Source organism: Cynocephalus volans, chromosome 2 (assembly GCF_027409185.1).
Source record: "Cynocephalus volans isolate mCynVol1 chromosome 2, mCynVol1.pri, whole genome shotgun sequence".
NCBI classification, from domain to species: Eukaryota; Metazoa; Chordata; class Mammalia; order Dermoptera; family Cynocephalidae; genus Cynocephalus; species Cynocephalus volans.
The window spans coordinates 224,356,787-224,384,029 of record NC_084461.1 but is presented as its reverse complement, the minus strand read 5'-3'; the positions used below and the strand labels follow the sequence as shown (position 1 = coordinate 224,384,029).

General features: G+C 38.0%; 1 protein-coding gene, 1 non-coding gene and 1 pseudogene across 2 annotated transcripts; 2 read left to right on the top strand and 1 right to left on the bottom strand.

Annotated features, from left to right (window-relative positions):
- The first annotated feature begins 64 nt into the window (after positions 1-64).
- LOC134368979 (mitochondrial import inner membrane translocase subunit Tim23) lies at positions 65-26,977 on the top strand. Its single transcript, XM_063085213.1, has 7 exons — positions 65-306; positions 5,216-5,274; positions 10,295-10,388; positions 10,563-10,647; positions 13,505-13,563; positions 15,520-15,630; positions 26,471-26,977. The coding sequence occupies exons 1-7, from the start codon at positions 201-203 to the stop codon at positions 26,584-26,586; spliced, it is 630 nt and encodes a 209-aa protein (XP_062941283.1). The 5' UTR covers positions 65-200; the 3' UTR covers positions 26,587-26,977.
- LOC134371360 (small nucleolar RNA SNORA74) lies at positions 12,612-12,815 on the top strand. The gene has a single exon (XR_010022789.1). It is a non-coding gene; the product is annotated as a small nucleolar RNA SNORA74 (small nucleolar RNA).
- LOC134369509 (UDP-GalNAc:beta-1,3-N-acetylgalactosaminyltransferase 1-like) lies at positions 21,068-22,428 on the bottom strand (annotated as a pseudogene).
- Positions 26,978-27,243: the final 266 nt, after the last annotated feature.

The following is a 27,243-nucleotide window of genomic DNA, read 5'->3' as shown; positions in this document are numbered from 1 at the left end:
GTCAGGCGCTTCCGTCTTCCGGGAGTACACTGCCGCAAAGCGGAAGTGTGAGCTTAGAGGGAACCGGCGCCGGAAGGTCAGCGTGTGAAGGAGGCATTGGTAACGCGGGTCTGCCCGCTGTTACTGAGGATCAACAGTCGAGCCGACGTCTCCGGCCTGAGGCAGCTTAGGGAAGCCGACGAGCAGTTTGCTGCGACACCATGGAGGGCGGCGGGGGAAGCAGCAACAAAACCACAGGGGGGTTGGCTGGCTTTTTCGGAGCCGGCGGAGCAGGTTACTCGCACGCGGATTTGGCCGGCGTCCCGCGTAAGTATTGGGCCTAGCTTGCGAACGGTGGTGACTGGGCTGCGAATACTCCAAACAAGCGGCTTCCGCCGTTCTTTTTACTTGCTGGCGTTTGCAAGCTTCCGTACCAGTGTGGGGTTAGTATATCTGCACGGCCGCGCTTTCAAGATCAAACGAGGCTTTAGGGCCGTGGAACTCCGGGCAATCCTCTGATTGACCTGGATACAGGAGATGATGCATGTATTCTTACGTTTCTATCCAAGTCTCGTACCTTTTTTTACATCACACACATTCCTGTGTGCTTGGCTCTGTATTAAGGGGAGAGCCCAGCTCTGGAAGTAAATGTATTCCCAGTAGCAATCCCGTAGTTAACTTTTTAGCACGAAGCCACGTATTCTAAATCCCAAAGTAGCCGTCAGGACAAAACACTCAGTAATAGTGCAGAAAATAGGTCCGAAGTAAATATGAATCGGGACAAGTCAAACCATCTGGAAGATGCTGGGAAGTGAGCTGAGCCTCAAAGGTGATTTATAAACAAGAAGAAAGAAGCCAGGTGAGAATTATAGGAAGGGAAATATACAAGATCGAAGATGTAGAGGCATTAATACCTTTCCTGCACTGCTCCTCAATCCTCTGAATTCCTGATGTTTGGGACTTTCTAACTGTGGGTATTCAACTGGATAAAATAGAACTTGGACCTAAAGATAAGTTGGTGATAGATAATAAGGCCTTTACAAAAGTATTTTATTTTGAGGATCCTTGTAGTATTTTTTTTAGGTCCTTTACACTCAAAGACATTAAAAGCTATTTTATGTCGTCCCTAGTGTTCACTTTTGTCAAAACTGAGTTTATCCTACTGGCCAGACATCAGAAAATAATAATAGCTGAATCTGTCAGCCCCACACACTAACCAACTAACCAGCTAACCTACTGAGCTAACCAGCCATCCTTTAGCTGGTACAGGAATCAAACCCTGGACCTTGGCGTTATCAGCACCATACTCTAACCATAAACTGAGTTTAGAACACAGTTTGCATATGTCTTAGAATTTCTGAGTTTCAGAGCACAAAGGGCAGTACCTTAATGGGACAAAGTATTGTTACATTAATTTAATTAGTATTTGAAGGTAAATTGAAAGACCAGAGGATGGACACAATTCATTGAGCCCCTACAAGGTGTCATGTACTTTTCTGGATGCAGGACTGAAGTAGTTTAAAAAGAAAGAAAAGATGATTTTTGTTTTCATGGAGCTTACATACTATTGAGGTGAGCAAAGTAGCATACATAAAAGCATTGCAGTTAGTGATAAGTGCTGTAAAGAAAATAAAACAGGATTATGAGATGGTGATGGGAGCAGGAAGATGTTTTTGGATAATGGGTCAGGGAAAGCATCTCAGGGGAGTTGACATTCGAGCTGTCACCTGAATGCAGTATAAATGCCTGGAAGCAAGCGTCCAGGGAAATGGCTAGTGCAAATGCCCAGAAACCAAACAAACTGGGTATGTTTGAGGAACAGCAGTTAGGCTAGTGTGCCTACATAGTTGCAAGAGAGTAGGAGTGATAGAAAATAAGAAGATCAGGCAGGGAATGGCAGGTAATGCACAGTTTTGTAAGCCATGGTAAGGAGTTTGGATTTGAGTGCAAATGCAGAAGGAAGCCAGTAAAACTGATTTCCTTTAAGAAAATTACTCTAATTGCTGTGTAGAAAGCGAATTGAAAGGGCGAGAGCAAGCAAGGAGTTAGGTAGGAGGTTGCTGTGAGATTTGATGGTTAGACTAGGATGGTAGCAATAGAGATGATGATAAGTAACACAATCTGAAATATTGAAAATAAAAATAACAGGACTTTCAATTGATGAAAAAATCAGTCATAGGTAATGCATAGATTGGTTAACAATAAACAGATACAGAAGGATCCAAAGATTCAGTTTAAAATTTGGGTAAGTTGATTTTTCTTTCTTTTTTTTAAAATTTATTTTATTTATTGAATCAAAATCAAGTATACATATTTGGGGGGTTGAACATTGAGATATGTGGATCAAATCAATGTTACTAGCATATATATTGTTACAAATCATAATTACTCTTTATGCCCCTTGTCCAATCTCTCCCCCCCTCCATTACCCTAGATTTCTTCTCTGCTTCTGAAAGAATAATGGTTACTCTGTTAATTTGTTGCCTAGATGATCTGTCCGATGCTGAGAGATGTGATCGGGTCCCCCAATATTATCATAGAGCAGATGCTTCTGTCACTCTGAAATGGGCTTTGTGGAAAGAGACCTCCTCTTCTTTTCTTTGTCTCTGCTGGTGACTCTCCTTGTATGAATGTACTCCAGTGGTTGGCAGACCATCTGCGTGGTCGTTGTGGTGTCTAGTCGCTTTTGAGGCAACCATGGCTATTCTGGAGGCTGTGGTGTGCCACCAACATGGAGGTGCTGTTTTTGGTATGCTCCTTGGCACTGGCGGTATGCCCAGTTGTGGGGTGTGTCTGGTCCCTTCTCCATGCCTCTAGTCCCTGGGCAGGCCCCAAGGCACTGGTGCCATGTGCCTGATTGTGGCAGGTGTGTCCGGTCGCCTTCTCCATGCCCGGGGTCCCTGGGCAGGCCCCGAGGCACTGGCATGGTGTGCCTGGTTGTAGGAGGATGGTCCAGTCCCCTTCTCCATGCCCTGGGTCTCTGGGCGGGCCTCGAGGCGCTGGCACAGTGTGCCTGGTTGTGGGAGAGAGGTCTGGTCCCCTTCTCCAGACCTCGGGTCCCCAGGCAGGCCCCAAGGTGTGGGCGTGGTGTGCCTGGTTGTGGGAGGGGGTCCAGTCCCCTTTTCCATGCCTCGGTCCCTGTGCTGGCACTGAGGTGCTGGCACAGTTTGCCTGGAAGTGGGAGTGGCGTCCGGTCTCTGTATCCAAGCTTCCTGTTCCCAGGCAGGCCCCAAGGTGCTGGTGGTGTGCCTGGGCTGGAACTAATTTTTTGTCCTTTGCTTCTAACATGGGGGAACTTTCTGTGGGAACCAGTACTTGAGTGTGTGGTTGTTTCAATTGCTGCTTTGCTGCTGTTTCCCTAGGGAAGGCTTTTTGTGCAGCTCAGGGTTTAATGGTTGATCTTATAGGTACTTCTGGCTCTCCAGAGACCTGGTGGATCTGTGTTCTGTAGAATCTCTGATCTGGGCCTGAGTTTTTTCATCAAACTGCACCCCATGCAATTCTGCATTCATGACCGTTCTCCTCTGAGTGGTCTTGTGCTGATTGAGGGGCAGGTCGTCTGTCCTTGCTGTGTCCCAGTGTTCTCCTGGTGTTCCCATCTCGCCCACCACCCATGCTCCAAACACTTCCCAGGATGGGCCCTGCTCTGGTCTCTGAATGGCTCCCTTTTTTCAGTTGTTCTGGCTCCTCACTCCTGCGTGGGTCCATGGGAACCCTATTCTGTCCTCTGGGCCGCCAAGGCCGTCTTCTCTCCTGCTGCCTCCAAGTAACTCCATCTGAAGGGCACGGCTGTGGCTTCTGCCGTCTCCTGCTCCATGTGCTCAGCAGCTCAAGCCTTAAAGCAGCTGCAGCCCAAAACGCTCAGAGCAGCTTTTTCTTTTCCTCATTGTAGTTTCTCCCGCCTTCATTAACTCCATAGGTCTCTCCTCCTCTTCCCCTGAGCTCCAATGGCCCCAGCTTGGCTGATGTTGAAATAGAGCCTCCTGCACCCTCATAATGTATGCTATCTGCTTCTGTAGAATTGCTTGCTTAACGTAAGTAACTCCATTTTGCCCCGTCTGACCTGCAGACTACCTCCCCTTCTGCATGAGAAACCGTTGACCTTCGTATAGAAACAGGAGCCATACACAGTGAATTATTACATGGGAACATACACAATAAAAAGTTGTATGCTTGATTGCTCTAACAGCTCATTCTAGGCCTCTGACCTAGCTCCCTAGCTTGCTTTGTGCACCTGAACAAACCCGTTTGCCAATGGGATGTAGTTTTTGCCTTTAAAGGCCCTACAAGACCAAGGCCCGATGCCGCTCTTCCTTGGTTGCTCCTTGGGAGACAGATAGTGGCTGGCTGGAATGAATAAACTGCCCTTTTCTGCACGAGTGGCATGGCACGTAAGTGCATTTCTTGTGGGAGGGTGCCTCACAACAATGTTACATTTTTATAGTTGTAAATTGGTTGATGTGGGAGAGAGTGACCTGGGAACCGTCTATTCCGCCATCTTGACCGGAACCCCTCAAGTTGATTTTTCTTGATAAATTTTTCTGTCTTCAAAGCTAGTGGAATTCCAGGTATTGATATTCAGCACTGTACCTCACAGATATGTACAATCAATTATGTTTCAATTTTTAAAAAAAACCCACAAAGCTAGTGGAATTCAATCTGGCCCTCTGAAAGTTTGCACTTTCTTTTGCACTGGCCTCCATCTCTATGGCAGTAACCCAAGAATTCTCTCCCCTGCTGTGGTAAATCAACTCTCTCAGGAACTGTCAGCACTAAGACCTGAAGGAACAGCCTTGAAATATTGATACACAGTATGTACACAGTGAGAAACCAGACCCAACCACTGTTTTTCCTATGGAATTGATTCATCCTTGTCAGTCTTATTTTGAAGTTTACATAGTTATCAAGCATTCTTGTAGTAAAGTGAAATAAATTAGCTTTATAATTGGCTTGGGTTATACTTCCTACTTGCTTAATAACTTTCTCTCTGTTACTGCCAGTGTCTTACTCATATGAGAGCCTGAGCCACCAGTGCAAGACCTGGTTTGGAATTGAGCGCTCCAGGATGAGGCGGGCTCCCAAACTAACAGGGAGGAAAAAACAGGAAAATTTTTCACATTCAGTGAGCCTGTACATCAAAATTGTAAACTTATGTAACAGTCAGGAGCTGAATTGACTCTAAATGAAGTAACTTTCAAAGATTTTGTTGAAATATGACATTTTGTTTTCTCTCTAGTAACTGGTATGAACCCTCTGTCTCCTTACTTAAATGTGGATCCACGCTATCTCGTGCAGGTAAGGTTAAGATTTTACTAGGTTGGTGCTTTATCTTACCTTTAAAAAAAAACAATCCAAGTACTTTGCTGCTTGAACTATGGCATGTACTTCTGGAGGCACTAAGTCTCTGGTCTCTATTCACCCTTTTTTTTCCTTCACATACCCTAGGGACTTGGCTTGAATTTCCCCCTGAAACCAGTCTCTCTTCAAAGATTTATTTTTTAAAACCAAAAAGGAATTAATAAGCATCCCAATAAAAGTAGGTAGTTACAAAGTCAATTTTTAAAGCTTAGTTTGCAATATCAGGGTAGCGGACTGGACTTCATAGTTTCAAGGAGCAATGGTTGGATATCTCAGGAAACCAAGATTGATTTAACATCTGAAAATCAATTAATGTACTATGCCATGTTAATATATAATAAAACAATGAAGGAAAGAATACAAGACAGACACAACATGATTATCTCAATAGATGAAGAGAGAGAGCTGACAAAATCCAACACCCTTTTATGATTTAAAAAAACACTCAAACTAGGAATATAAGGGAACTTCTTCAACCTGATTAAATGGCATCTGCAGAATATCCAAAGCTAACATCATACTTAATGAAGAAAAACTGAATACTTTCCTTCTAAGATTAGGAAAAAGACAGGTATGTGCACTTTGTTCACTTTTATTCAGAATTGTCTAGCTAGGGCAATTAGACAAGAGAGTGAAATGGCATGCAGATTGAAAAGAAAGAAGTAAAACTATCTATTTGCAGATGGCATTATCTTGTCTATAGAAAATCATTAAGGATACCACAAAAAACTATTAGAACCAATAAGTGAGTTCAGCAAAGTTGCAGAATACAAGATCAATATACATACAACCAATTATATTTCTATAAAATAACAATGAACACTCCAAATATAAAATTGTAAAAGCAGTTCCATCACCAGTATCATCAAAAAGAATAAAATATTTAGAGATAAATTTAATAGAGGTGCAAAACTTCTACTCTGAAAACTACAAAACATTTTTGTCTTTCAATTAAAGATCTAAATAAATGGAAAGACATTCCATGACCTTGAAAAATTAATATTAAAATGGCATTACTCCTCAATTACAAGTTTAATGCAGTGTCTGTCAAAACCCTGCCTGGCTCTTTTGCAGAAATTGACAAGCTGATCCTAAAGTTCACATGGAAAATAAAGGGATGCAGAATAACCAACAATCTTGAAAAAGAACAAATTGGAGAAATTACACTTCGCAATTTCAAAACTTATTATACAGCTATAGAAATCAAGACATTGAGATATTAGCTGAACAAGGGTGCCAAGAAATTAAGTGGGAGGAAAAATTGGTCTTTTCAACAAATAATGATGGGACAACTGGAATCTGTGTGCAAAAGAATGAAATTGGATCCTGACCTCACACCATATACAAACATTAACTCAGAATGATTCAAAAACATAAATGTAAGAGCTAAAGCTGTAAAACTCTTAGCAATCGTAGGCATAGTTGTGACCTTGGAAACTCTTAAAACATTGGTAAAAAGACAGGCCAATTACAAAATGGGCAAAGAATCTGAATAGACATTTCTTCATAAAGGTATACACATGTCCAGTAATCACATGAAAGCTATTCAGTATCATTAGTTAGAGAAATACAAATCACAAAACCAGATCAGGTACCACTTCACACCCACCAGAATGACTATAATCAAAAAGATAGACAGTAGCAAGGATTGGTGACCATGTGGAGAAATTGCCCCTTCATATATTGCTGGTGGTAATTTAAAATGATACACCTGCCTTGGAAACAGTCTAACAGCTTCTCATATGTTAAAAATAGAGTTACCTTATGACCCAGCAATTCCACTCTTAGGTATATACCCAAGATAACTGAAAACATATTCATAGAACAAGTTGTACATGAAAGTTCTCAGAAGCATTTATAATAGCCAAAAAGTGGAAACAAACCAAATGTCCATCAGATGATGAATGGATAAAATGTGGCACGTTCATGTGGAATATTATTTGGTCATAAAAAGAATGTATTTGACACATGCTACAACATGGATGAACTTTGAAAACTTGCTAAATGAAAGAAGCTAGTCACATTAGAACACATAGTGTATGATTCCAGTTATGTGAAATGTCCAGATTAGGCAAATTTATAGACACAAAGTAGTAGCTGCCTAGGTTGGGAGTTAATGGGAAATAACTGCTAATGGGTATGGGGTTCTCATTTGAAAATGCTCTAAAATTGATGGTGGTCTTGGTTGCACAACTCTGAATATACTAAAAACCATTGAATTTTATACTTTACATTGATGAATTATGTGGAATGTGAGTTACATTGTATATGAGTTATATATCAGTTACACACTCCTTTTATATATATATATATATATATTTTTTTTTTTTTTTTTTAAGAGTAATAGTTGGAGCTTTTTGTTTCAAAGTTAAATCACTGACATTGACAGCTGCTGTGTTTCTTGTTTGGATTAAGTGTTCAAATAGAAGCAAGTTGATCATTAGGACCTTGCCAGTTTGCAGCTTCAATGTTTTTGCAGGAAATGTTTTTCATATGTTATCTGTTCATTGAAATTTTAAAGTAGCTTTCTGTCAGTTATTTACTCAAAATTTTGAAGCTCAAAATTTGCTTAAATGTTTGAATCCAAACTTAAAAGATTGTATTCTTGCTGTGGTTATAAATACAGTACGATCATGGCCCTGCATTGCTAGGTGGGGCTTATTAAGGTTAGACATAAAAGAAGATTCTGTTTCCCCCCACCAAAAAAAAATTGTGATTTCTTGCTTTATCACAAACACTTACACTGGCATCTTCCATTGGAATACTAGAGGAACTCCACAGTTGAAAAAGTGTTTTCTAAACCTCATTGTCTCTTATTATAAATAACCATGGAAAACCTAAATTTAAAGATGATACCTTAATAAAAATTACATTTTGTGAAATATTTTTCCGTACTTTTGAGAGTTAGAGACATACTAACACTGGCCTGATTCTGACAACAACTTTTATCTGAGGCACTGTTTGTTGTGGTTTCTCTTGCTAGTGCTTTTGTATTGTCACTACTTTTACATCCTCACTGAAATAAATAAATTTAAAATATCTCCAGCATCCATAGTGTCATCCACTTGAAATTATAAAGATTTCACATAATCTCAGCCTTCTGACTATTTAATCAAGTACATTGATGCCCATTGGATTTGTTTTTCTTCCATGTTAGCAAACTCTGGTACTTATGGTGATTTAGTGACACTAGTGTCCTAGAGTGTCAGCAAAACAAGTTTAATGAGAACTTTTCAACATATATTCCCTATATTCAGTGTATTAACATATTTTGATATCAACCTTATTTATGTGAATTTATGTACATTTGCTTCCAAAGCTTGTGATGTTTTATTATGGTTGACACAGCTAAAGAATGAGTTGGAGGGCCAGCACGTGGCTCACTCTGGGGAGTGCAGTGCTGATAACACCAAGGCCATGGGTTTGGATCCTATATAGGGATGGCTGGTTTGCTCACTGACTGAGTGTGGTGCTGACAACACCAAGCCAAGGGTTCAGCTCTCCTCACCGGTCATCTTTTTAAAAAAAATTTTTTAAAAAAACAATGCGTTGGTGCTGATACGCACTTGTACTGGATTGATAATGTTCATCACAGCCATCTTTTTGTTTTTAATTTTCTGTCTCTAATTAGTGATCCATTTCTGGATTAAAGGATAATTATTTACCTTATCTGATCAAATATAGCACTTCTAAAAACCTCAAAGAAGCAGCACTGTTTAAAACTGTCATCGTGCCGGTCTATGGTTCATTTGGGAAAGTGTGGTGCTGACAACACCAAGTCAAGGGTTAAGAACCCCTTACCGGTCATCTTTTTAAAAAATATAAATAAATAAAAATTAAAATAAAACGGTCATTAATTTAAAAGGCAGGAAGCACACAAAATTTACAAAACTATGTACAATTTATCATGACATGGGATCTATTCAGGGTTTGCTTATTATTGCCCAACAGACGATTTTTGTGTGGCTAGAGTACATGTACTTGTTTTCTTGTGCAGTTGATGGTGAGGATTTCTAGCACAAGTTAGAAATCAAAAACCAATGCAGAACTGTAGTTTTTCTAGTCAGGAATACACTTGCCAGAGTTCAGTATTTGCCACAGGGATGTGGGAATAGTGTTACTTGTTAGTGGTCTCTATTGTGTTAAATGTGGCACACTATGTTTTTTTTGCCAAGGGTGTGGACTATCCGTCAGGTACTTGTTTTAACCGTTATTGTGTGGAAAGCTTGGCAAAACTGACTTGAATGTGTTCTTCGTAAAGGTGTATTTACTATTCAAAAATCAGTCATATTTTGCTCTTAAAGTAGTATTTTCAACCTAGGATTTTGGGTGACCTTCCATGGGTTTGTACCAAATTTTGTGTATGCATTTACTGGAAAGAGAATTGATTAGTTTTCTAAGATTATCAAAGAACTGTATTCCCCAAAAACAGTTAAGAAAACAGTTAAGGGAGTGACCTGCCCTTGTATAACTGATCCAGACTGTTGTGCTTTACTGCTTTTTGCTTATTTTTTTAATGATCATTTGGTCTTTCAGATAGTAAGACAGTGCTCAATAAATAGTTGCTACAGAATGAAAGTCATTTTCTCCTTTTTAGCTGTTACCTCTCATAGCTTTTAGTGTACCATTCTCTAGAACTGTTCTTTCTAAACTCTCTTGCTTCAAATGTATCATTAAGTAAGGCAGACTACACATGATATATCAGATTTACATCACGAAGGAAACAAAGTTCTAAATGAAAATCCATCCTAAGAACTAAATATGTGTTGTGTATTTCATTTCATTTTGATTTAGGTGTTTTATTGCAAAGTTCTATTTTTGTTTAAGTAAGTATAGTTGAGTTTGAGTTAATTTAAGGTTTTACTTTCTATGAAAAACTACTGTGAAAAGTTGAAAAAATGCTTTGCAAGTACTGTTGTGAGGAGTGCTCAACTTGGTTTTGTTATTACCCTTTTAGGATTCAGATGAGTTTATTTTACCAACCGGAGCTAATAAAACCCGGGGCAGATTTGAACTGGCCTTCTTTACCATTGGAGGATGTTGCATGACAGGTGGGTATAATAATTTTTTTTCTTAGGTTACCTCAGCCCAAGTGACAGTGCTTAAAAAGCAGTTAGAACGGTTTTTGGTTTTTTTCTACATTTATCGTCTTTTTTATTAAATGAAAATGAATTGTTTTTTAATATACAGCTGTATTATTTGGATGAATTGTTATGATTTACCAGGGGCTGCATTTGGGGCAATGAATGGTCTTCGGCTAGGATTGAAAGAAACTCAGAACATGGCCTGGTCCAAACCAAGAAATGTACAGTAAGTCTCATGTAATCATTTGATATAATGATGTTTGAATATTAACCTCTGCTTTGTTGGTTTGATGAGTTCAACCTTGAGATTACAAATGTTGAGAGAATTGATATGCTTTTCTGTCCCTTTTTTTCTTTCTTTTTTTTTTTTTTAATCTTACTCAAAATAAAAGGAAACAAGGAATCAGATTACTGAGTCTAAACGTTTTAAAGCAGTGATTTTTGAGTCAGTGTCTCTCAGCTGGTGTTGCCCCATCCTAACTTCTCGGCTACACCTGTTCCGTTTTCCAATCCACTATGACATGCTTTTCAAACTGTTGATTTACTAATGTGAAATTTGGATTGTTCAGGGGCATGCAGAACCATAGGATGTAAATGAAGAAATAAGCAGCACGTAAGAGATCTGCTAGATCTGCTGTCATTTAACTTGAATTTCATTTCTAAAATGAACTACAGAAATTATAAATAAAATTCGTAGAATTTAGAGGTAGTTCCAAAAGAGTAAGACAGTCTTCTCTCAGGAACTTGAAGTTTGCAGAGAAGGGAAAGTACAATTAAAAGCACTGGAAAATGTATATAAGGTATATATCTTCGTTCTGCTTATGAAATAAACATAGTCAGTTCCTAAATAATATGTTGTTTGGTTTTGTACATTTTTATACTTTATATAGGTGGAATCACACAGTATGTGTACTTCAGTGGCTCATGGTTTTGGTTTAGGATAATTTAAACTCCATCTTCCTGGGCTGGCTGGTTAGCTTAGTTGGTTAGAGTGTGGTGATAATAAGCCCAGGGTTCAGAGTTCAATCCCTGTATCAGCCAGCTGCCAAAAATAAATAAATAAAATTGAAAAATAAACTCGATCTTCCTTACATGTTGTTCAGCCACCAGATGGCAGCAGGTGTGCTTAGAATTAGACCTTGGGAAACGAAGGCCTGTCAAGTTTTTGGTATAACTATTTGTTTCTTTGTGGATTGCTGTCCTTGCCTTACCAGCCCAGATCCTTCAGTGTTTTTATATTTATATTCTTAATATTTGTCCCTTTCTCTGACAGTAATTTTTTTTTGCTTGTTGTTTTTTTTTGGCCAGCACAGGGATCGAACCCTGGACCTTGGTGTTGTCAGCACCACACTCTAACCAACTAAGTTAATCGGCCAGGCCTTACTTTTTATGTTATAGGGAATTTTGAATATATACAAAAATAGACAAAATAGTATATTAAACACCTACCTGTGAACTATATAACCCATCCTCTACAACCATCAGCCATGGCCAGCGTGTCCCATCACCTTCTCCTCTCCCATGTTATTTCAGACAAGTCCCCAACATCATATTAATTATGAATTTGGAAGTAGACGCTCTCCTAGAAAATATAACTTACCTGCTTTATTTCTTAAAATAATAACCGTTATTAACTTCTTTGGAGAAAGTTGAATTGGTTTGTATTTTTTAATCTTATGTACCATCGTTATATAATCATTCTGATTTTCCTACATAGGGAGATAGCATTAAATAATGGAAAGAAGATAGGATTTAGAGTCAGGCAGATGTAAGTGGCTTCACATCTTAGTTTCATTACTTACTGTTTTGTGATCTTGGGTAAGCTTTCTCTACTTTCTGCCTTTAAGAGTTGTTGAGAGGATATCAATTGAAAAGCAGGTAACAGCTAAGTAAGTGGAGGTATGTTGCCAAATTACATCCCACAGAATTTTTCCAATTTGCAGCACCACCAGCAATACAATAATGAAAATTAATAGTTTTAAAGCTTGTTACAAGTGAAAAAATAATGTGCTGAACTTGAAATATATCAGTAAATATGTAACAGAACTAGAAACAATATATTTCTCTTTGTAAGCACTACTCATTTTTTTAAACAACCTTTTAGAACTAATACAAATTTTTATTACTTTCATTGAGTTCTTTAATTAAATAAAGTAAGTTCTTTTACTCTGTTGTTATACTTCCATAATTTCCAGCAGTAGTCAGCTGTCCGGACAGAACCATTCCTGTGATGGTGTTACACTGCTGGGAGAGAAATGTCCTGTCTTCTTCATCCAGTTGCCCCTGTCACTGTTCTGGTGGCATCTGGCACTGGTGCAAGGCAGAACTGTGCTTCCTTGAGAGTGTGCTAAGCATTCACATTGGCTGCTTAGTTCTAGTCTGGGAGCAGACACAGAAGGCTTTCTGCCTGTGTTGTAATTAGATGGCTGTTTCCTTCTCTTTAATTCTACTTTCTATTCTAACTTTGATATTCTTTACTTTGATTCTATTTACTATTCTAGTATGTACTCCCCTCCCAAAAAGAAAATCAAACTAGTTTGTCTTACAGTGGCATTTTTTACATAGATCAGTTTCTGTAAACTTCTTTATAAAATACATTCCAGGCTGTCATTTAAAGTCTTTATATATTTCAGGGTCAGCCCGTGGCTCACTTGGGAGAGTGTGGTGCTGATAACACCAAGGCCACGGACTCAGATCCCTATATAGGGATGGTCGGTTAGCTCACTTGGGAGAGTGTGGTGCTGACACCACCATGTCAAGGGTTAATATCCCCTTACCGGTCATCTTTAAAAAAAAAAAATTAAGTCTTTATATAGTTCGTATGTATGTAATAATTTTAGATATTTATATATTTAATAGTAAGAAATTTCCCCAGTCATTGCTCAGAGTGTTGAAGTTTTTACCTAACCTTCACTTATATAGAGTAAAAGCCATCCATATTGAAATCTGAGGACGTATTAAGATAAATCTTAAAATTAAGAAAAGTTTGGAGCTTAGATGCGTACATTTTAAATAGCTGCTATTATGATTTTTTAAGTTTACTAGAGAAATAATACAGATTGTTTCTTTTTCTCCCCTGGTAGGATTTTGAATATGGTGACTAGGCAAGGAGCACTTTGGGCTAATACTCTAGGTTCTCTGGGTAAGTAGAGATCTCATTTGATAGTAAATTGTTAATGCAAAGAAAGAATGTGCTAATATCATGATCAACTTGATCAACCAAATTTGTTTCTAGAATATGAAACAATTATGTTTAGATCCACTCTGGTGAATAGTGTAGATACTGCTTAGTTAGGGAAAGACCATGAACTATGTAACAAAATAATCACAGGTGCTAATACCATTCTGAATATCATTTCTGAATGTTTTAAATCTTTTTAAACACTACACACTCTCCTGGTTCAAGCAGGACACCAACTAAATCATGTTTTAAGTAAATGAAATCCAGATAATTTAGGTCCAAAGGGCTTAGTATGTTAGGAAAGGTTCAAGGTCCTCTAGAGAGATGTGATAGATTAATCAGCTGTTCTGATGTTTTCCTAATAGCCTATTCAGCAGTCTGTTTACCTGAGTATATTTCAAGAAACTAATTGCCAGAGTTGCAATAGGTCCTTTGTAGATAATGAAAACATTTGCAGTTCTAGGCAAAAGGTAATATAGTAGTGCTTAGTCAGAACCAAATGCTTTCATACTATATTGTATATGTATAATTGGCTCTTTTGATCATCGATGATTTATTAAAGACCTACTTGTGGATTTATGCCCTAATATTCAAGGTTTTTATAGTTTATGAACTTAATTGAAAGCCTGAAAATCTTTTAAATGCGGCAGATTAAGTAAGGGAAAATGTAAAGAACTCATTGAAAAGATAGAAAAGGCCTCTGTTGTAGAGTAAGATCATAGCTTTGTCATGGGATTTGGAAGCAGTACATTTTCATACCATAAAGCCAGATTTGTATTTTAGATGCTAATAGATGACTGCTTCCATATGCTGCTCATGCCTGCATTCTTCCTCCTCCACCTCATAGTCACCCTCATCTATTCCTTTTTGATTGCTTGTATACCTAGAATATCAGCCATCTGTGTCTGCCCAGGACTTTCTCGGTTTTAGCACTGCAAGTCCAACATTCCAGGAAACCCCTCGGTCCTGGGCAAACTGGGATAGGTGGTCACTCTGTGTGTTCCCGCTGTAACATGATCAATCACAGTGTTCTGCTTATGTTCAGTTTCAGTTAAGTAAGTTGAATGGGAAGATAAGCTGTTATAGAAGTATAAAAATATAACGACAGATTACAAGGGAGCTGGGTGATGTTGTTGGGTAGTCAAGTGTACCTATAGTTTTGAGAAAGGGTAAGAAAAAGGTTTAACTCACTCATGCCTGATAGGAAGATCTTTTAAAACTATACGGTGCTAATGTTACAGTTTTTACATATATGAGAATCAAAACTTTTTTTATTTATTTTTATTTATTTTATTTATTTATTTTTGTCTTTTTCGTGACCGGCACTCAGCCAGTGAGTGCACCGGCCATTCCCATATAGGATCCGAACCCGCGGTGGGAGCGCCACCGCGCTCCCAGCGCCGCCATACTCTCCCGAGTGCGCCATGGGCTCGGCCTGTCAAACCTTTTTTTAAATTATATTTTCTCTTATAACAGAAATATGTGGGTGTGGGTGTTTAATCCAAAGTACAGCTATTACAGGTTAACGTAAGTGAAAATTTAAAATATTTTTTCTGGAACTCCTCAGTGGTATTTTCCAGAAATAGTACTATTGGTGTTTCTTCTGAATCTCTCAAGACATTTGTTTGTATAGCCAGAGTCATGTACCCATATGCACTTGTGCCTGCTTTACTTATTAGTGAACGTAACCTCCTGGTTTTTGTTTTAAATGATTATATAGTTTTCCATTATATGGAAAGTCCCTCTCTGGATCAATACAGATGGTGCAAATGCTCTTGATGAGCATTTTATTTGTTGTCAAGTTTTTGCTATTAGAAACAGTGTTCCAGTGATCGTTGAATAAATTTGTCTAAGTATAACTGCCATACTGAGCTTTAATCACTTTTTTATCACCGAGCACTTCCATTTCCCTTTTAGCTTTACTGTATAGTGCATTTGGTGTCATCATCGAGAAAACACGAGGTGCAGAAGATGACCTCAACACAGTAGCAGCCGGTACTATGACAGGGATGTTGTATAAATGTACAGGTAGGTATTGTTGAATGGAGAACTATCTCTTAATACACTTGAAGTATGCTTTTTATCCATAGTTTTCAAAGGAAACTTTATACTTTGTTGCAGTGTAATCTAGTGTTCTAACCTTATGGTTATTTTGGGGGTTTTTTGCTTTTGCTTTTTAGTTGTGGTAAAATACACACAATGTAAAATTTACGAACTTAACAGTTTTTAAATGTGCAGTTCAGTAGTGTTAGTATATTCATATTGTTGTGCAACCAACCTCCAGAACTTTTTCATCTTGCAAAAGTGATACCCTGTATCCATTAAACTCCTTGTTTTCCCCTCCCGGTTCCCCCAGCCTCTGGCAATCTTGGACTTCTGTCTCCGAGTTTGACTACCTAGAGTAATGGAATCATACAGTATTTGTCCTTTTGTGGCTGGCTTATTTCACTTAGCATAATGTCTTCAAGGTTTATCCCTGTTGTAGCATGTGTCAGAATTTCCTTCCTGTTTAAGGTTGAATAATATTTGTATATGCCATATTTTGTTTATCTGATGAGGGACACTTAGGTTGCTTCTACCTCTTGGCTTTTGTGAATAATGCTTCTGTGAACATGGGTGTACAAATATTTCTTCAAGACCCTGCTTTTAATTCTTTTGGATATATACCCAGAAATGGGATAGCTTTTCTGTGGGTGGTAGAGTGTGTTCCAGATCTCTTTGAAGATTTTATGAAAGTTTTAGAGGGTTTATAAACCCAAAGTTAACATCTCCGTGTATAGACTCTACTCAGGAGAAGAGTGAAAGTTTAACTCTCTGGAAGTTATAATAAATACTTTCAAGCTTCTGATTAAATGGAAATACTAATATTTAGAAGGTAAGAATCAAAATCCAGTTAAGACAGATTCTTCACAGTGGCCCATGAGGCTCTATCTTCTGTGTGATTTGCTCCCTTGCCACTTGGATTCCTCTAGATTCTGAGGCTCTTCCTATTGCCTTTTAACCCCCATTCCAGGGCCTTTTCCTAGAACGCTCCTTCCAGACATCATCTTCTCATGCTCCCTCATCTGTACATTTTTGCTCAAATATCACCTTATCCTTTAGGCCTCTCCTAAACTTCAAAGTACATACAGTTTTGCATGTACATTTAACTGTAGTAAATTGCCAAAAGTCAGATTACTTGAGCAAAGGATCTATATATTTAAAATGTTAACAACTAATGCCTGATTTCCCTTCCAAGTACTTGCTTTACCTTTGCCAAAATTGTCATCTACCATCACTTTTTTAAAGCTGGCTGGTGAAAAAATAGTATCTTAAAGTTTTACTTTGCCTTTTCCTGGTTGCTTGTGAGATTGAGCAAGTTCTGTTGTTTCGTGGTTGTTTGTATTTTTATCCTGAAGTGCTTTGTCATACCCTTTCTCCATTTTTTATTAGGTTGTTGGTTTAACTGTTTTGTTGAAACATTTTATATATTATGGCAGTTAGTCCTTTACCTATTACGTAAATGTGTTACATGTTTTTTTACTACGTATATATGTTACATGAATTTTTAATTATGGGAAGAATGTCGATGCCAGTAATAGAATTAAAGAAGTTATCAAGAGGTTCTTTTTGGCATGTGAAGTTTAATTCTGAAAGCCTGGCATTCGGTTTAGATATTGATAAATAGAACCATTTAACAATAACCTTGATAATTGCTTAATTTGAAGAACTGGATTTGCTTTGTTTTCTTGTTTTGTTTTTTTACAGCTGACCAGTACAGGGGTTAAACCCCGGAACTTGGTGTAATCAGCACCACTCTCCAACCAACTGAACTAACCAGCCAGCCTGAAGAGCTGGATTTGTATATACTTTTACTTTACTTTTGTAAGCTAAATTTATTATGGAAGGCATAGGATTAACAGGTCGGGGTTTTGGGGGGAGGGAGGGAATCACCCATATCTTTTGGTTTCTGAGCCCTTATTTCCTGAAAATATGTGACACAGCCACTCTAAAATTTCTAAGCTTATTGATGATAGCAAAACTACAGCTCTTCTCGTTCTGGTAGAATACTGGTCATTATTAAAGGGATTCTCATATGCCACGGGAAATCGAATAATGATATTTCATACCCTCTGAATAAAATTTACATAGTTCATTAAAGAAGTATCGCACCTGAACTAAAATCATATCATCAGAGGTCTTCCTGTAAATTAGCCTCTCTCTGGTCTAATAACTACCCATTTTCTTAAATATTCTTCCTCAGGATCTTTCATTCTACTAAAATAGATCCATACCTACTATGTTGAGGCTTTTGTTCTAAGTTCCTTCCCCCACTTTTTTTTTTTTTTGGAAGAATACATTCAGGGCTAGAAATATTTTAGGTCAGCAGGAATTAGCCATTTCTTAAATGTCTTCCCTTAACAGTTTATACTGAGGCTATACTGAAAGAGTGCCCAAGGTCTTTTCCGAATCTTTGAATCTGGAAGTTGAAGTTATATTTGTATTCCTGCCACACGGAATCCATTTCTCTGCTCTGTCTTTCTTGGGTTTACTTTAAACCAGAAATTAATAAAAGTCACTGATTTACCTTTGTTAGAGTAGTTTCAATGTATTGAGCTAAATTAAAGCCAGGAACTGTGAACCAATGTTGGAATTCTAGGTCACCAGATTATTTACCTCTGTTCCACAATTGCAATGGAAATCAAAATCTACTTGTCACTAATGGGTTTTGTTGTTGTTTGGTTTTGCTTTCTTTTTTAAGCCAAGAGCTTTCTCTTCCATAATTTGTGTTGGAGGTGTACCAGACTGTTATGTTATTACTGCAAGAAAGTCCTTAACCCAGAAAATTTAGGCTTCCTCCTACTTTTTTTTGGATAATATCAAATATTCAGACTTTTCCTATCTTATAAATACAAATAATATGTCTTAAATTAGATGATAGTTCAGTACATTCTTACACTCAAGGCTGCCTTTAACACAGGAAATGCCAGTGTCTTACCTTGTGTAAGAAAATGGGGAGTGGTAGGAGCTGAGCTGGAGCTTCCATGCCCATCCCTTGGGCTAGAAGCACCTCCCACTCAGCTCCAGCTATTTGCCACCATGCATAATGTGGGCTTGGTGTCTTCCATTTATTCAAAACAAGCTGGAATCCCAGATTTTTGTGTTAAATCTCCATTTTTAAAAATATTAATCTGATCTTTTTAAACATAGTTTGTGCCAGTAAAACTTGCTGAGTACCACCCTTGTGCTGCCAATTAAAGTTTTATATTTGTCTGACCCTAAAGACTTTCAATATGGAAGTGGTTTTAGGTTTTTAACAGTTTTTTTATGCCAAGGTAAAATTGTCATGGGCATAAAAGGTATTTACTGTCTTACTCTACCTGGGATCTCTGCTTATGTGAATACATGTGCATGCGTGTGTTGCAAGTTTTATGAGCACTTAAGGATAAAATTCCAAATGCAGTCCATTTTCAATATAGAAAAAACCTCTTAATCTCAAATATCTCAGGAGGACTTGGATTTTATAATCCTTTTGAGAGTTCTTCTATGTCTGTGCAGTAAAAATACTACCTGTATTTGTGTTGGATGAATTAATAAAAAACAGAATTACTTAGCTAATCAGGTGTCAAATGCATAATAAAGCAGCCTGACAAAGGTACCTTTCAGAGGCATGAATATAGAATATATGTTGTTAATTAAGCCTTTTAAAAGAAATATGAAAAATTTGGGACTATCTGTCACTAGCTATATGACCTTTGAAAAAGGTCATCTGTTTTGTTTGTTTGTTTGTTTTTCCTTCACTTATTTTATTGTAACTGGGTTAGGTCTGAGCCTGGGGAAATAAATAGCCTTCTATTAGAGAACCACATATGACAGTAGTTTTAAATGAAGTTAGTTTTTTTGTATTGGAGAATTATAAAAATCTGAATACTACAAGATCTGACTACATACTTTCAAGTTCATGTTTCCTGCCAAAGGATTTGCTCTTTTGCCAACATGTAATTCAGAAAAAAGTAATCACTTGTCCCATATCAACTCTAATAGGAAATTGCGTAATCCCAGAAATAGGGCAAGGAGTGCTCCTCTTTGACCTAGTAGTAGCGGGTCCAACAAAAGATACACCACCCATTCTGTGACGAAATGTGCTTCTAAGGAAGCATGTGAGATTTAAATCAGATTTGACTTTAGACTACACATTAGGGCTTTCATCTTGGTAAGAAACTAAGGACAGCAGCAGCTTTCTTTATCTTTTTTTCCTCTTTGTTCATAAATTGATAGTTAATGAGAACACACATAGGGCAGATTAATGATGCAACTTGGATCTTTACTCTTCCTTTTCCAACTCAAATACTGAAGTATGAGACTCTTTTCCTAATATTCTGGCCCTTCTTTTTTGTCTTCAGAATCCTTTCCAAAAAAAAAAAAATACTACCTGGCATTCTATATTATTCCTAATTTCCAGGTGGAAAGAAGAAACAAAGTGACATTTAAAAATACTGGGAACTAGGGCCGACCCCGTGGCGCACTCGGGAGAGTGCGGCGCTGGGAGCGCGGCGATGCTCCCGCCGTGGGTTCGGATCCTATATAGGACTGGCCGGTGCACTCACTGGCTGAGTGCCGGTCACGAAAAAGACAAAAAAAAAAAATACTGGGAACTATATTTTTAAAAACAAAACAGTGCAGATTTTCTTATTTTAATTCTTCTCTACATTACTACAGTAAAATATTTAACAAAGTCCAAGAGATTACTGATATGCAGTGATGACCTATGACTTTACATTAATGGGGCCATCAATAATAAACTGAAAAGTGAAACAACTGGAAATAAGTTCAAATGTAAAGGGTGATTCACTATTCTATTTATACAGTATTGAAACCACCATAACATTTAACACCCAGAAAGTCTGAAGTAATATTAAATAATAATTGATAACTCTAAAATACTGCAAATCTTGAAGTACCTTTTGAATGACCAAAAACAGATGAAACTTTGTTTGGTATAACTTTGGTGAAGTTTTTTTTTTTTACACAGAACTATATACATTTTTTTAAATTGGTAATCCATATAAGATATATACAAAACCTTTAGGTGACTAGATTGTTCAAAAAATAAAACTCCACATTGCTTTGTTGTTACTAATGAGCTTATAATTCAGTGAAACCCTGGTAAGAAATTCTGTGTATAGGATGACATGTTCAAATTGTTCGGTCCTTTTAATTTTTATTAGCAAAAACCTCCAATTCCTTTATAAGATATTTAATTCCTCTAAATACCATGTTTCAAGGTCCTGACTTGATTTTTGTCAAAATAAATCATAAGTGTAACCCTCCAGCCTTCAGTCTGTGGGTTCCTTGTGAGTTTCAGTTAAGGCAAGCCAGCACACTGACGTTCCCATGAGTTTTTCCCTGAGTTTTCCACAGTACTAATTTTAATGCTTTCCACAAAGTATCCTGTCCTTCTCTAGGCTTTCGGTAAGACTTGAAGTTAATAATGGCCTGTGCTGTTCCTTAGCATGCCAAAATATGTTGATTTCTTTGGAAGAAAAGCCATAGGCTGCATTCACAAGTCTTAGTTGACAGACATCCAAGTGAATTCTCTGTAAGAAGAAAAGATTTGTGTCTTCTGGAATATGAATGTCCACTTTTAATAAATTCAAACAGATCCCAACATAAACATCTTCAAACTTGATGAGTTGTATGTGACTCCTCATTTTATAAATCCTTGGCACCAAATCTCTGGACATTATATATCCCAACCCACTGCAATAGGGAGAGAACACCTTGAAAGGATACTCCTGGTATGAAATATGGGTTTTTTGGTAAAATCCTTAATAGGAATAATTATCAATTAGAGGATAACCTGTGAAAAACTTCTCTGTTTTATGTTTAAAAGATACTTCACTGAATTGCCATTATTGATGAAAACATCAGTGTCTGTCTTTATGACATACTTAGCATTGAGGCAAAACTCGGTTACCCACCTGAATGCCATAATGGTTTTCAAGGTCAGGTTATTTTAGGTGTCTAAAAAATCTTGTCATATTGTCGCCATAAAGAAGGTGTTTATCCTCTAACGACAAAGCTAACATTTTATCTTCCCTTGCAGCCTGCCGGCCTAGTAAGAAAAATGTAAGAACCTCACATGCCCACCAAGACTTTTTTTCACCCCAGGTAACTCTAATGGCCTGTCTGGCTTTCACATCTGAAGTGTGCAAGGTCACCAGGATGACCAGAAATAGGTTTTAATGAGAGCAACTGAAATGCTCTTGGAGTGTGAAGCAAAAGTCTCGTCTGTAAATTGGCTCATACTCGTGGAAGAACATTCAGTTTACATGCTCTATCACATTGTAGTGGGAGAAGCTGAGGTACCACATCACGAGGAAACTCAGAAGGAACAGCAGCAGGAGGCTCCATTTGAGGGATCTCAGTGACATCCTACTCAGAAGGGCAGTCAGAAGAGCCAGGGTCAGCCACAGCAGCTCAGAGGCAGATTCTTCTTGATTTATTTTTTCTGAGTGAAAGACCTTCAGTTTCACCAGTTGAACATTCAGCAATATGTAGTTGTCAGAAATAACCCTTGAAATTTCTACTAAAACACAGAGACTCAGGTTGGCTTAAAATTCTGCAAAATACTGCCTATAAGACACACCTGTAGAATTTCAGATGAGATTAAAGCACTGGCTGGAGTTTTTTGTTGTTTTCTGTATTCCATGATTTAATTAAAATACTCAGATTTGCTATGAATTACTCCTATGCACGGTGTGCACCCAGCTCTGACCCGGGGGTAGGTGGGTGAGGGGTGCTCCTACCCGCGAGCACATGCAGCCTCCCCGCAGCTGCGAGCATAGCCGAGTGCCACTGGCTCGTGCACAGTTGCCTGGGTACGCCTCTCTTGATCCTCTCCAGCACCTTCAAAGAGGTCCTTTTAATACTATGCTCATCTATAAAATTAGAATGTGGTGATTAATACACTTTATAGGGTTGTGATGCGTTTTAAATGAAACTAGTTACATATGTGCTTATTGCTGAAGGTCTAATCATAATTTAGTGAATGTAATCCCTTTTTTGTCTTAGAGCAGAGTTTAATATTTGATCTTCACCCAGGCCATTTACATCCAACTCTTAATGGGTTTGGTTTTTCTTTAAAATTGAATGGAGGGACTGACGGGTTAGCTCAGCTGGTTAGAGTGTGATGCTGAAAACACCAGGGTCCAGGGTTCTGTCCCTGTATCAGCCCGCCACCAAAAACAAAACAAAAAAATTGTATGGTGGTGTTTAGGACACCCATGTTTACAACAGCATTATTCACAACAATAAAGCCAAAAGGTAGAAGCAACCCATGTGTCCTTCGAGGAACACATGGATACACAAAATGTGGCATATACATACAACAGAATATTATTCTGCCTTAAAAAGTAAGGAAATTCTGACACATGCTACAACATGGATTAAGCTTAAGCCCAATTATGGTAAGTAAAAACTAAGCCAGTCACAAAATGACAAATATCATGTGATTCAACTTGTGTGAGGTGCTTAGAATAGTCAAATTTATAGAAACAGAAAGTAGAATGGTGGTTGCCAGGGTTGGGGGGTTAGGAGTTACTGTTTGGTGGATATAGAGTTTGTTTTGCAAGATGAAGAGTTCCCTGAAATGGATGTTCGTGATAGCAGCACAACAATGCAAATGTACTTAGTGCCACTGAACTGTACACTTAAATAGTTCAGATGGTAAATTTCATATTACATGTATTATGCCACAATTTTTAAAAAGAATAAAATTTTGAAAGGTTTTTAAAACAGTTAACCAGTCCTCCCAAAACTGGTGTTTAGTAGCCATCTCAGTACATAGGGAAGTCTGTTCCTTTAAAGCAGGGGCCACCAACTCCTGCTGGCCAGCTGCCTATCTGTTCAGTGTCTGGAGGCTAAGGATGTATTTTACATTTTTTAAATAGGTACATTTCACGTGGTGCTCTAAGTACCTACATAATAGCCTTTGACTCTCAAAGCCTAAAAGATTTACTGTCTTGCCATTTTAAGAAAAATTTGCTGATTTCTGCTCTAAAGTAATTGTCATTTCAGTGCATTAGCTCTGCTTCTTAACCTGTAAAACAAGGTGCTTAAATACCCTGGGTCTCATTTTCTTCTGTTTAGAAGAGGTAATACTTGCCCTGTCTCCCTGGAAAAGTTGTGTAAGGATCCAAAAGGTAGAAGGTAAAACCTAAACACAAGTCTCATGTTTGTTTTGCTTTACAGAGATTGACTGTTGACTTTATTTGGATACTCTGTGTTCAGAGCTAATCAACTTCCTGTGCTTAGTTAGGCAGAAGTTATTTGCTGATCAGCCTTCTGTGCTTAGTTGAACAGAAGCTGTTTGATTACAGAAAACCTAAAGCAGAGGCCCTTAAACTTTAACAAATTGACCAGTTGGGAAACCCTGGAAATAATGTAAAGAGTTAAGATTAAAACATGGCTGGTATGTGATAAAAGTCTACCCTTAAGTCAGGCACAGCTACTTGGTATGTAAATCAAACACTGTATGGTTTGGTGTCTTCTTGGTGGAAGTAACTTTTTCCTAATCTAGCCTTAAAAGAAGTAACTTCATTGATTTGAACTAGGTTTTTGTTTTGGTTAAAAAATGGAAAACTTTCTGGAGAATAAATTATTCTTAAAGAACACTTAATATGCCACTGGTGTCCCAAAGATCTTAAAGCCTTATATAGATCCCATTGTCATTATATTACCCCTAATACCTATGCCAAAGAGGATTCCCAGTGAGGCTTGTTCTTTGATAGCTGAGAACTAATGTGAAATTCCTTCCACAAGCACCGAGTACAAACATTTGCAGCAAAGGGCCAACTGGAAGCAGTGGTTTATGGCTCTTTGCAAACCTTGGGGCAGACTTCAAGGTCCTGTGGATCTGTGATCATAGAGGACCAGGGGAGTTAGCCCAAAGTTGAATGTTTGGCCATAAGTTATTATTTTCAATTACCTGCCCTCCATCTTTTTTCTCACAAACAGCTGTTGAGGTTTTTGCTTTGTTCTTTGTTCTTTGTTGATTCAGAATGAAGTTTAGAGTTTTGCATTTTGGCTACCTGCTTGAAAGAACTCTCATTACACTCAAAGTTTAGTTCTAATAACTGAGCCAGATAACTTTTATGTTTTTTTCTCTTGTGCCTCCTAGCTTACATTTGCCATTTTAGGAATTATAGTTCACCTTCAGCTTTTTATTGACTTAGTAGTCAAAGATGTGGTTGATCCTTATTAAACTGAGCAGATTGTTGTAAGTTAGCAGGTTAGTATATATTATTTTCCAATTTTTATAATTTTTCAACCATATTGAATAGAGTTGCAAATTCAGCTGCTCTGCCTACAGTCTAAATAGAGCAAGATAATATAAAGAAATGATGTGGACTTCAAGGAGATACCTCCTATTTACTTTCATTAGGGGGTTTTGGGGTTTTTTAAAAAATGTTTTGGAGCCCTACCACACATTTAACAGCTGTTTATAGATGATGTCTGCAGTTTCTGTTTGGGTATGTTTAGGAGAGATAATTATAGCACTTCACAGTGGAAGCCAAAGAACTTAAGCAGGTCAGTTATCAAAAATCTTCAGACTGGACAGATTCCTGAAGGGAGTGGCCCTTTAATCTATCAGCTGAAGCCATCTGGTAGGACACCCATTGCAGAAGTGGTTAGTTCTGAAGTGTTCTAACTCAGCAGTGTCACTGAATTTCACAGAATTTACTGGCATGGAGCCAGTAAAGTAGCCACTGCACCACAGCTCCAGTCTACCTTTTGTCTTCCTAACACATGACTTGGAACAACTACTTCATGGGTACAGTGTAGGCTACCTTGAAGTTTATGATCCTACCTGGAGCTGCAAAAGAACATCACATTTTTTAAAAGCTTAGGGCACCCCCAATCCTGTGGAGTTTTAGTTTGGTTTCTCTCCACCACATAAAGTTGGCAAGACTGACATTTTATCACCACAAGTAGACTTGGGGAATGTTTTCAGATAACTAACTGAAACATTTTTGTTTCTACATTTCAAATGAAATGCATATTGCTAATCTTTTCACATGAAAAGTTATTTTGTTGTCTAGCAGAAATCGTTCAGTCTAATTCTTGAATTTAACTAGTATGATGATGCTAGCTAGGTACCTTACTGCTCAGTTGTGGGAGATTGACGCATCTGGAATGGGGGGCTTTGGGGGGTTGATATTTCATCAGCACCTAACTCAAAGCTTGATTATAGCTATCTTATCACTACTGCTGCTTGAGTCTTCAAAGTTAATATTTAGAGGACCTGTCCAAAGTCTAATGGCCATTAATACTATTTCCAAATAGGGTGTCACCTTGTTTACAATACAGCCTTAAGTCCAGTGACAGTGCTAATGAATTTCTAAACTATATGACTAGCAGGAAATGTTTGGTCTGGTTGGAACTCCAAATAATATCTTTTCCAAAACTGCTAGGCACAAGTTGGATTAAAAGAAATCAAATCATTTTTTTATGCTGGTGATCTTAGATATAAATCGTGAAATTAAAGTGAAAAAAGCAGGCTGACGGGTTAGCTCACTTGGTAGAGCATGTGCCGGTAACACCAAGGTTGAAGGTTTGGATCCCTGTACTGGCCAGTGCCAAGAAAAAAAGTGGGGGAAAAAAGGTTGTGAAAATGAAAATACAACAAATGAAACAAGTGGTTTCAGGACTTTATCTCCTGGATTTAAGTCTTGGTTTCTTATATTACTTTTAAAACTTACTGTTTGCGATGGAATTTTTTTTTTTTTTAATGGTGTCTATTTTATGATACTCTTGTTTAACACTTAGATGCTAGGACATGGTGTGATGCAAGGCAGTTTCATTTTTTTTCCCCCTTTTTTTCCAGGTGGTCTTCGAGGGGTAGCACGAGGTGGTCTGGCAGGACTAACACTGACTAGCCTCTATGCACTATATAACAACTGGGAGCACATGAAAGGCTCCTTACTCCAACAGTCACTCTGAAGATTTTGCCAACTCATAAGTGGAGGACACTTCAGTAGTCATCCAGATCAATTTATAAGTCAGTCTGGAGTTATCGTCTCTTCTACCTACAGTTAGTTTGAAAAATTGGAGATTCTGATTTGCTGTGAAGATCATGGATGTTCCCCAGGACTGGCACTCCTTCCAGCCCTTAGTGAGTTAAGCCAAAACCCTTTGGTGGCTCACTGAGTAATGTGGTTCTCTTCTTTAGAGAAGATCTTGCACCTGTTTTCTCTCCTGCCCTCTGAACTGGAAAACCACTTACTCCCAGAATACAGGTTATGCTTATTGTACATCACCAAGTTCGTTCATTTAATGATCCGAAACTGTATGTTTCCCTGTGTTCTTAATAAAGGGTGAAAACAGAACCAAAGTCATAACTCCAACATAAACATAGTGGGTGTCTCCCATTTAAAAGCATCTACCTGGGTATAAAGTGAAAGCTATTCTTGGCATTTTTTTCGGCCCCAACTAGACCAAAACAATAGTTTCATGTTTGTTTAAGTGAAGGGCTATTGGCAGCATTAACAGCTAGGGTAAGATTTTTCTCCATTAGAACTGACACCAAACCTCAAGATATTTCAGGTCAACCATTACACCATTAGAGTAATGTACTAGAACAACAGTCTGTCCAACAAT

Bases quoted from the DNA above. Each gene is read 5' to 3' on its own strand.
- LOC134368979 (XM_063085213.1), top strand. From the start codon at position 201: ATGGAGGGCGGCGGGGGAAGCAGCAACAAAACCACAGGGGGGTTGGCT. The intron at 10,389-10,562 runs GTGGGTATAATA...ATGATTTACCAG, and splicing joins TGGAGGATGTTGCATGACAG to GGGCTGCATTTGGGGCAATG. The intron at 13,564-15,519 runs GTAAGTAGAGAT...TTTCCCTTTTAG, and splicing joins TAATACTCTAGGTTCTCTGG to CTTTACTGTATAGTGCATTT.